Here is a 14,547-nt window from a genome sequence, read left to right on the forward strand (position 1 = left end):
CGAATCTTTGAAGTAGGTACCGATATCACTTATGCTTGTGGTATCTTTATGTAGGTATGGCCTATTCCAATGGAAGTATAGAATGACTGGATGAATTATATTATGTCGTTATATATGATATAGGTTTAATCTTATTATGTCTAAAAAAAGTTACTGTTTTGTGCTATTTCACTTATTATTCACTCCCAGTGATTTGTAGCTTGGTGTTTATATGGGCTATAAACATTATCAATAAAGGGGCTATAAAATGCATATTTCGAAATCGAATTTGTAGATTCAGGTATTAGCATGTTCAAAGAAGCAAACTGGAGTAGATATAAAAAAATACTTCAAACGGCTACAAAGATGAAAGACCATATTGCCTATTCCAATGGAAGTAGGAAAAAAATTAAACAAACCTTAGATTTACGTATTTCATGCGATTTGCTAATAACTCAGCTATATTGTGCGCTACTAAGAGTTTATGATAAATATATCTTTATTTATAATACAACACTATTACACTTAACTATTTATTTCCACTTTAATTTTACTTCCAAAATTCCAATAACAGCTTTGCCGACGTTCAAAACGCCATTTTTTTCGCAAATCCATAGTGAAAATCACAAATTAATCACGCTCTCAACCAATGACATCGCGTCAATTTGCTGTCAAATGTTGTTTATTTGGCTTTTTCCTATTATGGCTAGAATAGTATAGGTGCTTTTATGCGCAACACACTTTAAAATAAATAGAAAACTATTTCGATTTGAGAGAACCTTATTTAAGACATTTGCACTGTCAGTAAGCGGCCATTCATTTATTACGTAAGACGATTTAGGGGGGGGGGGCTTGACCATGTCTTATGTTTTCAAACAAGGGAGTGGGAAGGAGTCTCGATAGTTTTTACGTAAGATAAAAAAATGCGCAAAGTTAAAAATATTTGAAAAAGATTCCTTTTTCGAGATTCGCTCGAATGCGTATAGGCATAAAACAATATTTCCATTTCCATGGCAACGGGCGGGCCAAAAAATAAAGATTATTAGTACCATTGAAATTACAAATAAATATTTTAAAAAAATAATTTTTTTGAAACATTAAAATAAACCAAACGTGAATTCATTTTTTTCTTTAGATTCTTACGTAATAAATATTCAACAGGGGGGAGGCCGTCAAAAACAAGCGAAAATAGTCTTAAGTAAAATGAATGGCCGCTAATCTATACTATTTTAATATTATAAACATAAAAGTAAGTCTGTCTGTCTATCTGTGTCTCCGTTATATCACTTACAATGTCTTGACCAAACCACTGCACCGAACTTAAATTCTAAATCTAATCTTAAATCTCAATATGAAACGGAATTTTGGTATGAGGCATACTTAAACCCCAAGGAAGTACATAGGTGTTACATACACCCGACGATCATCTTTTAAAACGCGAGCGTGGGGCGACAACTAGTGAGGAAACCGCTCGGAATATGTTTATAGTTTATTTATATTTACGCCTTCGATAAGATTATTTATAAAAAAAGACAATATTATATAAGATTTTAAATTAACATGGTTATTTTTATTACTAACAGTATTTAAAACGGGATATTTACCATGTTTTTTTTCGAGAACAAGACATTCGTACGTTGACGAGAAGTCACGTGAACAAGACATTCGTAGATAATGTCGAAATATCGAGCTCCACCAAATAAAAATAAAAAACATGGTAAATATCCCGTTTTAAATACTGTTAGTAAGACAATATTATTTAAGTATTCTTTATTTTGAGAGGAGAAATAAATATTATTATGTATTACGTATTATTATTATATTTTTGTTAGATACGCAACTAGAGCTTCAACTTCTTCAATACTGTCTTTGGTTGGTTGAACCAGTCGTTCCTCACTGTTCCCGTTTAATATAATTTCTTGCATCGCCAAAGTTCTTAAAAGTAATTCTGATTCGTTTTCATTTTCATCTTCCAAAATCGATTCGTTTATAAGATTTGACAAATTAATTTCATCCATAGTTCTTTCATCCAGTACTTCCGGTTCATCCTGTATTCGTCGAAAGTTTCTTCGGACACTGAAACCAGCTTCGGCGAGTTTCTTTTTAGCTAGTTGAAGGAATGTTGGAGATTTCAGCGTTTCGCGGATCCAATTCTTTATCTTATTTTTCTTTTCTTCAACACGCGCCTTGAATCTACAACAAGAAAATATTTTAAGTATATTGTAAAACCATTTTTTTTTTTTAATATTGGACAACATCACATACATTACTCTGATCCCAATGTAAGTAGCTAAAGCACTTGTGTTATGGAAAATCAGAAGTAACGAGGGTACCACAAACAACCAGACCCAAGGCAACATAGAAAATTAATGAACTTTTTCTACATCGACTCGGCCGGGAATGGAACCCGCGACCTCGGAGTGGCGTACGCATGACAACCGGTGTACACACTACTCGACCACGGAGGTCGTCAATTTGAATGCGCTGACAGAAGAAAATACTATGCGGATTATTATTTTTGAATAGAGAATACAAATAAAGGTTATCGTATCTGTGCTGTTTAATGTTGAGGAGTTCCTTCAAGTAGAGCCAACCCTGGGTGTAGAATCAGGTCATGCATTTGACTGACTTAACATTTCAGTTCCGTATAATAAGAGGTAGTGTTTTTAAAGCAGTTTGCAAAAAAATAGACAAACGCACAATAAAACACACTAACATTTCAAGTTAAGTAAATGTTGTTAATTTGTGCGAGCTCCTCTCGGTACCATCCACTCATCACATACTCTACCACCAAATAGCAATACGTAGCGTTGTTATGTTCAAGTTAGAATGGTGAGGGAATGATTTCGATTCTCTCACGCTTCATTTCGCGAAGACCTAGTGTTTCAGCATAGCTGCAATTTATATATATTATTTATTTGATTATTATATACATATATCTATAAAAGGAGACACGTAGGTCGGTTCTAAGACGCAGGCAGATCACATAATAGTTTCTTAGCTTGGCTAATGAAGGATATATTAATATACATAAAAAAATATACAAAAATTCAATGGCAGAGACTTATTCTGGTTTTTTTCTATATTTTATATAATTTCCAAGCTACTTAAATTTTATCTTGAAATCATGCACCTTTATTAGCACGACTGACAAACTATTATGTGGTCTGCCTGCGTCTTAGATTCGACCTACGTGTCTGGTTTTTTAGATATATGTATATAATAATAATATAAATAATATATATAAAATTCAGCCTTGCTGAAATAACGTACATTTTTGTCAAATTTAAGTAGCTTTGAAATTATAAGAAATATAGAAGGAACCGGAGTTAGTGTCAGCCATTGAAGTTTTCTATATATTTTTTTACATATTTTAAGATATCAAAAGGGCAGACTTGCTGCGATCACGTTTTGAAAGTAAATTTTTATGCTTTTCGACTCCATGGCACGCTCAAAGGAACCCTCGATGGGAATAGTGAACCTCCATTTCCCCAACAGCAGGTGAAGCAGTATACATGGCAGTGATATGGAGCTTGCTACTATATCGTAAGTCTGCCGATCACTGGCTCTCAGTCTATGAAGTTATTTTAGGTAGATATTCTTATAGACTGTGTAAATTTCACGATGTACTTTCGAGCGTTATATTAATTTTGGTAGCGTCTGAAGTTACAAAGAAATAGTTCTTCAGCAAGTTATTTCATTAATATCAAATATTACATCGAACAATAACATCAGGCAACTCTGCCGACTATACTTGAACGGCCAATGAACAAACTTTAGTCTGTTATTAAAACATTCTTATTGGTAAACACTGAACTTTTGAATTATGAAATTTAATAATTTTTGTTTTTTTTTTCTTTTCAAAAAAGGAACGGGTTCTCAGATTTCATATTTTGTGTATTTATAGTCGGGTCCAACTCTATCGTATATAAACAGATTTGTAAAAATATTTTTTTGTTTCGAAAGAGGTTTATCCCGAAAAGTTTCCATTAAAATTTCGTAAAGATCTGAAGATAGACAACGGAACTCTTTAATAAATGTCGACAGATAAACCGCAATTGATGCTATATTATTTATTTATTTTATACTATATGTTGGCGGACGAGCATATGGGCTATCTAATGGTAAGTACCCAGACGGGCTTGCACAAATTCCTACCACCAAGTGATTGATTATCACTATAAGATATTGAAGAGATTTTTTTTGTTAAATTTTTTTTTTTTATTTAACCAGAATCCAGGTCCGTTAGACGATTTAAAAGTAAAAGTGAACATAATCGAATATAAATATTTTCATCTGATCGATTTCTTTTGCTATAAAAAAAATAATTTTCGTTATCTCAAATTTTAATAATAGTAAAGTATCAGCTCGTGAATATACCGTTGGCTCTGCATACCATACGTATCTCCTTTCCAAAGAACGTTTCGAGATACACGTGGCAAAAATTCATGGGGCACGTAAAGGTTTCCTCAGGACATTTCTTTTCCCGCCGAATGCGAGATGAGTACATACACTCAGTACTGCTAGCTTGGGTTTCGAAATCTCGATTTTAAAATTCACGAGCTCTAAACACTACGCCACATCAACTTTAATTGCACATATTGTAGCCATAAAAAACTAACTTTTTTAATTCTCTTTCTCTCTGTCTTGCCTTTTCAATCTTCGTCTTTAGCTCCGGGACGGTATACGCTTCGTTATCAGATATGGTCGCTTCCACCCATTCGGTGATCTCAGCGACGCGACTGTAGACACCAGGGGATCGAGGGTCACCGCATTTTTTACCACCAAATGAAACTATTCCAATGAGAACGCCGTCTCTCACTGCTGGACCACCGGAGTCATGCTAAAATAACAACATTAACAGCCCGTAAATTTCCCAATGCTGGCCACTAAGATCTCCGCTCCCTTTGAGGAGAAGGTTTTGGAGCATTCCACCTGCTGCTACAATGCAGGTTGGTGGATACACATGTAGCAGAATTTCATTGAAATTAGACACATGCAAGTTTCCTCACGATGTTTGCCTTGACCGCCGAGCACGGTATAAATTATAAACACAAATTAAGCACATGAAATTTTAGTGGTGCTTTCCTGGGTTCGACCCACAATCATCAGTTAAGATGCGTACTAACCCCTGGGCCATCTCGGCTCTTGTTAAAATAGATTAAAACTAATATCATAGAATGGCTTGACCAAAGATGCCCTCGATAAGGATGTACCCAATAAAAGAGAGGCTGGTTGATATAAACAGCTATCTATTGGTAGGAAAATGGATGTGAGGTGTTTGAGATTAGCATTGTGGCCAATATCAATAACACGTACTATTAATTGCCTCGTTGGTAGTGACTAGATATAATGCCGCTGATCCCGAGATCCTGGATAGACCCAAGGTTGGCCCAAAAAAAAAAATATTGAAAAATTCTCAGTAATAGCTTGGAAGTTAGAAGTGTGTACATTCTAGTGCCTCGGACAGCATGTAAAGCCTTTGGTCCTGCCCCTGAACTTTTTCCGGTCGCGTCAGTTTTGCCGTCTAATCAGATTATGACTGAGTCAATAGAGAGTGCACCAGTATTTGCGCACACACAATATGTCCTACGTAGTTGGTCTTTATTTTATTTTTATGTATTTATTTATTTAACCCATTAACAACTTAGCTTAGTGCTATTTACAATAAATACATATAACAATTATTTTTCATAGAAAAAGAAAATTATATTTTTAATAACTTAGAGGTATCTAAGTTATTAAAAATATAATGTAATTTAAATAAAGCAATGCTAAGCAACTCAAGTTCGATGAATATTACCCTCCGTACTAGGTGAACTGTATGACGGTAGGAGCTCATTTCTCGATCGCGAGACAATAGCTGCATAGTATATGCAAAAGTTACATGCTGCTTCCATAATTGTTCTAATAATACAGAACACTTATTTTCATTTTATATTGAGGTCTGACTTAAGATTGCCCGCCGTTTTGTTACTTTTTTAATAATATTAAATATGTGGTTTGGCTCTTTCACAGTTTTTGCCACCATTTGATCGATAACAATAAAAGTTGGCAAATAAATGTATTTTCTCATGGAAAAAGTTTTAATACTATACACTTTGTAATTTCGGCGTTTTACCGAACACCAGTGGTTTTCGAACTTTTCGAAGTGGGAAAACACTAAAGTTTTGTATACTGTTACGCGGTGCATCGAAGCTCTAAAAGTGGTTTTCATTTTCCGTATTCAAGGACCGTATGAGAAATTCTTTCTACAGTAAATTCGATATGGAAATCAAAAATATAATGTAAAAAAAAAATAATCAAAAATTATAAAAATACAAAATTGTTTTTCCAATTAATTAAAGAGTCAATAATTATTTTGTTGGGCTGTATATATACTGTAATATATATAGTATTTTAATTAATTTCCAAGAAGCAAACAAACAGCTTGTTGATAAATCATAAAAAAAAAATTAAGGATTTTTTTGGTGTCAAACGTTATTATACAACTGGTGAGTTCATATATGACATTTGGAATTTAAAAAACTCCCTGGCTATTTCATTTTACTCTTAAATCATAAACTATTCCAAGATTAGATATTATCATTTTTTTCGCACCAAGTTACTACGGTGACGAGCAATTCTAATTTTAGTGGTTACGTGGACGTACGATCCGGGTACCACTGATGGGGAACCTCCACCGTTACTCACGTTACATGCATCTTTTCCACCAGTCGCGTATCCTGCACACAGCATCCTCGGGGTGATGTAAAAGCGGTAAGCGTCCTGGCACTCCTTTAGCTTCATTATCGGTACCGGAACGAAGCGCAACCTTTCTGGTATATGACCGTAGCCGGTTTCCTGTAATGTCAGATAAAATTTTGCAATTTTACACTATTGCGGAATCCACCCCTCCGCCTCGGATCACTGGAATACTCTCCAAGCTTCTCTTTAAAAAGGTAGGTTTTTGCCCATTCGTGGGACATTTAAATCATTATGTTCACTCTGTACATCTGCTAAGAAAAGTATGACTATTCAAGTCTTTGTCAATTTTAATTGTTTGACCCAAAAAAAGAACTCTACTTCAGTGTTCTTTTATTTAATTATCTCGTTTGTTGAGCACCGTCATAGCATTAATTACGAAAAACTTTCTGTGACAATGGACTCATCCAAAACGAAGAGCGTCAAAATTGCTGTAAACAGAACCGTAATTAATTACATTTTAATTAAACAAATGAAATACGACTTCAAATTTAATTACTTTTCGAGTCTGTTTTAGCCAAAAATCTGTTAGAAATGTAAGAATTAACAGCCTTAAGTCTTCTTTGATACGATGTTCTAACGCATGCAGGTTCCACCACGAGATTATCTTTTGCCACTGAAATTCAGTATAACCACGAATTATAAAACCTAGTCGAGTTTTGTATTTGGTCAACAAGTTCGAGTTACTCTTCATCATTTTGAAAGGTTACCAATATCTAAATGTGTTAGATCAAAAAATGAAACAATGAACACATAAATAAACTTTCAACATCCAGGTCAAACAATCACACTGAGAGTTTTGTTATCAACACTCAAGCGATCCTGATGTACGAATATATAAGTAATGTTGGTTTTGCAGCTGCGTCCGCTCCCACGACGTACCACTATTGATCTTTGAAACTGTTTGCAGTAATTAAAACGAACTAGCAACTAATAAAGGCAAACTAACAGACTACTCACGGGTTTGTTGTACAAACCCGTTAGAAGTCTGTTAGTTTGCCTACCACCAAGTGTTGCTGTTACCATTTTTTCCGTAGACATTGTGAAGTAGCACACTTCAACGCAAACTTTATAAGCATCTGTTTATTTTCGTAGCTGTACTTCGAAAGATTCTGCACCGATTTTCTCTCCGGCTAATAAGATGGTATATTTCAAAAAATATACAAACTTTACTTTGTGGTAGTGCTTGCGTCCGGTAGGTACCACCCACTCAAAACAAATATTCATAACATCTTAATTCCCAAGGTAGATGGCGCATTGGAAATGTAAGGAATGTTTAATATTTCCTATGGGCGGTGGTGACCACTTACCATCAGGTGGCTCATTTGCCCTTCCGCCTATTAAAACTAATTAACATACTATAAAGCCTGACTTTCAACTATAAATTTGAATATTGTATAATTTTCTCATCCATCGGATTATTAATTTTTACGTGAATTATTAAAAATAGTAAAAAATGAAAGCAACCTGTTTATAATATTAGTATTATATAAAGCACGATAATAGTATTAAACTTCAATGTACCTGTGAGGCTGCCTAGGAAACCGGAAGCTATGTTAAGGACTCCACAACACAAAGCGCTCTGAGGAGAATGCATTTTCAAACTAAATCGCCTTACATAGAATAAGCTCTCGTCAAAGGACGTTGTGTTTAAGATATTTCATGACATTTTTGAAGAAACTCGACTCTTTAAAGTAACAGCTGTTAATACCCCGATGGAAGGCTTTTTCACCCTTTTTGAGTAGACATTTTGGAGCATACTCCATCACGCTGCACCAATATGGGTTAGTAGATTCACGTGGCAGATTCTCATCCGTTGTTCCTTCGCGACGTTTTTCCTCACCGAATAACGCGAGATGAATTACAAACACAAATTAAACATTTTAATTCAGAACCTCAAATTCAAAATCTTCGGGGTTATTGCGATTTATTGAATACAAAGCTTTTTATTGATCTTTTGGATGTGATATTACTGAAGAAGGAAAAAATGTATGATAATGACGTCATACTCATCCTTTATACATCGTTAAAATAAATTTAGTAGATATTTAAGTTAAATAAATCGCTGTTTATAATATTTTAATAGGTTTGCAGTTATATTCCTTCATTCCTTTCCAACATTGCGATTAAAAAAAAATGAGACCTCAATTTTTTTAATATTTTTGATAACTTACATTAAAAAAAAAAACATAATAATAACCCTCAATTTTCAACATCTCAACACCTAATATATTTTTTATTCACGCCTTTTAATCTCCCATTGGTTAAAAATATCTCGGGCAAAACGCGTCCAAAGTCGACAAGGGAAACTAGTTAATACAATTACAACTATTCCAAAAGCAATAATGTAATACTATTTTTAAACTTTGCTTCTATGATAATCCCCACTCTGCGCCAACTCATCACATATTGTGAAATTTCTATACAAAGAAATGCAGTTGTTTTTCTTAAAGAAAGAAGCTGTTTTAATCTTTATGGGGATGCATCTAAGAGATTAATTCTAGCTATTAGCCTTTTCAACACATTCCATTGTAATAATTTAAGATTCAGGCGAGTTCTTTGTGTTTTATGTAGACATTAGATATTATATTTATTACAGCATGTTTTTATGTAATTGGGAGGCGACAAATGGACTATCCGATGTTAAGTGGTCACCACCGCCTGCAGACATTGGCCACCAACCTTAAGAACTAAGATGTTATGTTCTTTATGCTTTGCTCACTCACCTGTCGAGCCGGAAGATAACAATACCACAAAAAATTATGTTTGACTTCGAATATTAATCAGATGTTTTAAATGGACCCAAACAAACTCTTCCGATTTTTTAAATAACCGTACAAATAAAAGCGCTTAAAATCAAGTTTGAATTTCGAATTCGAAGAGATTTCTCAAGTCCTTTTAAATTTTCAAGTGCTATCCTTCTGAATGTGTCGGAAACCGTAAGAAACTCGGCGAGTATATATGTACTTATTTAAAAGAAAAACGTTCAACCGCTACAAAGTTATAAATCGATATACGATCGCGTCAGGCGACATAATATTCAGAATTTTTGAAGAATTACACTTTCTTATTAATAATAATTAAAGTAATAAGAAAATTAACTGTCCCACTGCTGGGCTAATGTTTCTGGGGATTCACCATGCTGTTCAAATGCGGATTGGTTAATACGCATTACGCATATTGTCATCCAACACATGCAAGTTTCCTCGCGATGTTTTCCTTCACCGTCGAGCACGAGATACATTATAAATACAAAAAAGTGCTTGAATCTCCAATCCTCGATCAAAATGCTCGTGTTCAAACCAACAAAGCTATTTCAGCTTTATCAATAATACAATCAGGTTACTCACATGCGTGCTTCCCCATCCAGTAACAATCAGAATGTCATCAGGTTCGATCGCGAAATCCTTTGCTGGTAAGTTGAGGACGGCTATGTTTCGACCAATAGGAAGAGGCCTGTCGAGCCGCAGCAACGAATAGTCGAAGTCTGCATTACCAGGCGAGTAGCCGATTGGAAAGAAAACCTATAATGAATAAGAGAAACTTTGGATTTGAACGAACTATTTGTCAAAAGTTTTAGGGCTAAAAAGGTATAACTTTAATATAATATTAAAAAAAATTACAAATTTACGATAGATACACCAAAGCCATGGGCAATGAGCCAGCCAAAAGGTTAAGATGATGTCCTCCTGACCGATTTCAGCCACGGTGGATATTCTCAAGGCTGTCAAAGATTTGTGTAAGCCCGCCGTGGGTACCACCCATTACAAATTTTGTGTAACGGTCGCAAAAATAGATTGGTAAATGGTAAACATTTCTTACATATGTATATATAAGTATTAGTGGTGGTGACCGCTTACCATCGGGTGACACATTTGCAGGCCTTATCTATTAAATAAAAATATATTTTAGAGGACAAGAGTTGACGCTGTCAACTTCCAAATTTTGGTTACTCGACTTACTAGTGGTTCAATTATTTGTATAGTAATAATTGAGTTATCACGTTTTAGTTTTCAAATAGCCACCCTTATTACTTCCTAACGGGAATTCTTCGAATTACCAATAACCCTGTATAAGTAGACTATATATTTTGGAGCCGTACGTCGATTAGGGATAGGGAACTCTATGATCTTTCTAGGGCTTCAGTGTTTATATCTTATAATGTAAACAAGAGTACCTTATTCACTCTAGCTTGATATCCGCCGCGGTTGTGGAACGAGCTCCCCGCCCTCACGATAAATGGAACAAGTTTCCGCTTATCACCATCATGAGCCCTAAAACAAATATATATTCTTATATATAAATATATTTCTTATTTATTTACTTTAGTCCATCCCAGGTGACCTAGTTTTTAAAACCAGTGAACCTTAACCGAAAATAACAAATCCAAACCCGTGTTAAAACTACTTAATTGTCATGTTCATCATCATCATCATCATCAGCCCATATTCGTCCACTGTTGGACATAGACCAAATGCACGCTACTGTGGTCTTTCTTCGGTAACTCGCATCCAGCTCCTGCCGTCTTGCGCAAATCGTCACTTCACCGTGCCTGAGGATGTCCTACACTATGTTTGCCGAGACGCGGTCTCCACTCTAGAACACGTTTTCCCCAACAGTTATCGGTTCTACGACAAATATTGTCGGCCCACTGCCACTTCAGCTTACTAATCCGGTGGGCTATGTCGATGACTTTGGTTCTCTGACAGATCACCTCATTTCTGATGCGATCCCTCAGAGAAACTCCGAGCATAACCCTTACCATAGCACGATGAGCGACTTTAAACTGGTGGACCAGCCTTGTCGTGAGTCTCCACGTTTCAGTTCCGTATGTCATGACGGGTAGGACGCACTGTTCATCAATTATGTGGAACTTTTTATTGAAATACGGTGACTGGCAAACGGGCCACGTGATGAAAGATATTATGTCCCTCGTGCCTTGAATTACACTGACACACAATCCTGAATACAATACTACTATTCTAGCGGCAAGATACGATGGCCGTTTTGACACATTAAAAAAGTGATGTGAAATGTAAATTTATTATCGATATAATATATTCAAATCTTTGTTTTTTTGCAAGTAATTTAATTCAAGTTATTGTTGCAAGTAGTATCTGATTAAAAAGGTTTAATAAAAAAAATATAAAATAAGTTTAAGTAATATATTCGAACGAAATCAATTTAAATCAAAAATTGGAATTAGAATGAATAACTTTATAAACACATTACATAAAAAAACACAAATATAACACCGACTACGAGGTCGAGTGTGAGAGTGTGACGTACACGTTTACGCAATAAAATAAATAAAAAAGTTATCTTCGCGGTACCCTAATATTTGTAGTTTAGAAATCACATTTGATAAATTTTGTGACTAACTGCACGTCACTATTGACAATAAAGAACAACAATTTGCTCCTTTGATGTAATTATTTATTAAATACGAAACTTCATGAGCGGGCAAACGTCAAAACGGCCATCATAGCGTGCCGCTACTATAAGTATGGATGAATAAAAATTGAGGGGTTGGTACCTCTATCTAACCAGAAAAGGCATAACTGTGTATTTAAAATCTATGCTGTTAGAAAGTGTGTGTAAGTGGAAAGTAAATGTATATGAAATAAAGAAAAAAAAAGATAATTAAAGTTAATATAACCTATATGATGCAAAAGTGAACCATTTTTGAGTTTTTATAAATCAGAAGAAAAATTAGATTCAAATTGATACTTTTTTTAAATAATTTTTTTTGATTTATTTTGAAAGAAGCTAAAAAACGTGATAACCTAAAAATGGTTCACTTTTGCATAATGCATATGGGGGTTAAAATTATCGCAAATAGTCACCCCTATTACCTCTTAACGGGATTACGTCGAATTACCAATAATAACGCTGTATATTTTTTTAAAGTAAAATATAAAATAATATCTTGCTGATGTGTTAAATATTCTTTGAAATGAATTTTACTATGAAATATACTCAATTCATATGAAAATGTAAAGGTTTGGCATGCGTCCAATATTTACCAAAATAATATTAATTTAACCAAAACTATACCGCAGTTATTGTTACGAGCGAATTAAACGAATGTTGTCAGTAAACGAGACAGTGAGCTTGTGGAATAGTTTCATTTTAGATTTTAATTATATTAAAATAGTAAAAATAATACGATTACTTTTTTTAAATCATTTATTTAGTTTATAAGATTTTTCCCAGTATTTTTCGGCGATAAAACAATTTTTTTTTAGTGACCAACAGAGTCAGTAACCAGGAGATCAGAACGGAGAGAAAGTGAGTACGACTGTTCTAAATCAAATATATACATAATATGTTGAATATGATAATATACTGGATATTTATTCCGTTATTTTTTTTTATAATCAAGTATATGTATCTTCATCTCTGGTAAGTGTGGGTACCACCCACTCACCATATTTTATTCAAGCATCAATAAATAATTAGTACAGTTGTGTTCCGGTTTGAAGGGAGAGTTAGCCAGTGTAACTACAGTTAAAGGGACAACTTGGTTGCAGACTTTGGTGGCGCATTGGTGACGTAAGGAATAGTTAAAATTTCTTACGGCACCCACGTCTATGGGCAATTGGGGGGTATTGACCAGTTAGCATCAGATGGCCTATTTGCTCTAACATCAATCCAAGCTACAAAAAAAACAACAAAACTATATTTCTCTTAGTCGTAAATCGTAAAATTTGTACATCTATACAATTATAAACTATTTCCTTTGCACTTAAGCGATCTATTATTATTATTTTTGATTGGTCTTACGATTCAAAGCAATGTCCAGCAGTCAATATCCACTGTTCGTCAATAATGGAGCCCCCACACCAATGCTTCCCAGTTCTGGATATAGCGACGTTGTACGGATACAGGTTGATGCAAGTTTCCATACCGCCTATTATTCGACGAACTGCATAACTTCGAAATGCCCAAGCGAGTTGACGATCCTTTTTCGAATCTGGAAAAACTAGTGCACGTGTAAAGAGGTTTTAATTAAATCAAAATATGGCAAGTACGATAGAACAATCAAAATCGTTTGAACTGACTTTTCATGTGTTTAATTTCTGTTGAATTATAAACTTCTTGTGTTCTTGTGATTCGTGATGAAGAAAAACATCTTGAGTAAGCCACATGTGTCAGGTAACATGTAACATGTGTTTGAGCAACGTAGTGAAATTTGGTGTACGTGCCTTACCTTGAAGATGAGAAGAGGCCTTTGCTCAATACTGGGAGGTTACTTCCTATTTATTTAACTAATGAAATAAAAGCCCACAAGAATAATATGGAAAGATAAAATAATAATCATTTGCGAAAATCCCAACATCAGGAAGGATCAGGAATACTAGGAATAGATGCAAATATGTTGCTATTATTTATAATTATTTTATAAAGTAATTTTTATATTGATTTATGTTGATATTTTTGCACTGATACCCTATAAATTAATATTATATGTATTTAAAATCGATGCTAAAGTAAACAAAATTCAAATGATTTAAGGAAAATAAAATAAACATATTTAAATATACCTGGATAAACTTTTCCATCGCTTTCTATACGATATCTCTTTGAACTATTGTCATTGACAAATCTATATTTTTCTTCTAATAAACTAACTAACTCTTTATCACTAACACTATCATCAATCATATCATCTGTTTGTTCATCACCATTAAAATCAGCTGCTAATTCTTGATCACTTTTAATATTATCGTAAACTGGATCCTTTACGTTTAACGTCAGAACTAATTTGTTTATTATTAGTAAAAGTTCGATCGTCTCTTTTATCAAACTTACGTACTTCAT

At 34.2% G+C, this 14,547-nt stretch overlaps 1 protein-coding gene across 1 annotated transcript; it reads right to left on the minus strand.

Moving 5' to 3' along the window:
- Nucleotides 1–1,796: 1,796 nt before the first annotated feature.
- LOC113399500 (suppressor of tumorigenicity 14 protein homolog) lies at nucleotides 1,797–14,547 on the minus strand. Its single transcript, XM_064218994.1, has 7 exons — nucleotides 14,271–14,547; nucleotides 13,510–13,708; nucleotides 10,901–10,997; nucleotides 10,074–10,247; nucleotides 6,673–6,822; nucleotides 4,602–4,822; nucleotides 1,797–2,172 (listed from the first exon to the last, which is right to left on the minus strand). The coding sequence occupies exons 1-7, from the start codon at nucleotides 14,545–14,547 to the stop codon at nucleotides 1,797–1,799; spliced, it is 1,494 nt and encodes a 497-aa protein (XP_064075064.1).

Source organism: Vanessa tameamea, chromosome 25, assembly GCF_037043105.1.
Source record: "Vanessa tameamea isolate UH-Manoa-2023 chromosome 25, ilVanTame1 primary haplotype, whole genome shotgun sequence".
Taxonomy (NCBI): domain Eukaryota; kingdom Metazoa; phylum Arthropoda; class Insecta; order Lepidoptera; family Nymphalidae; genus Vanessa; species Vanessa tameamea.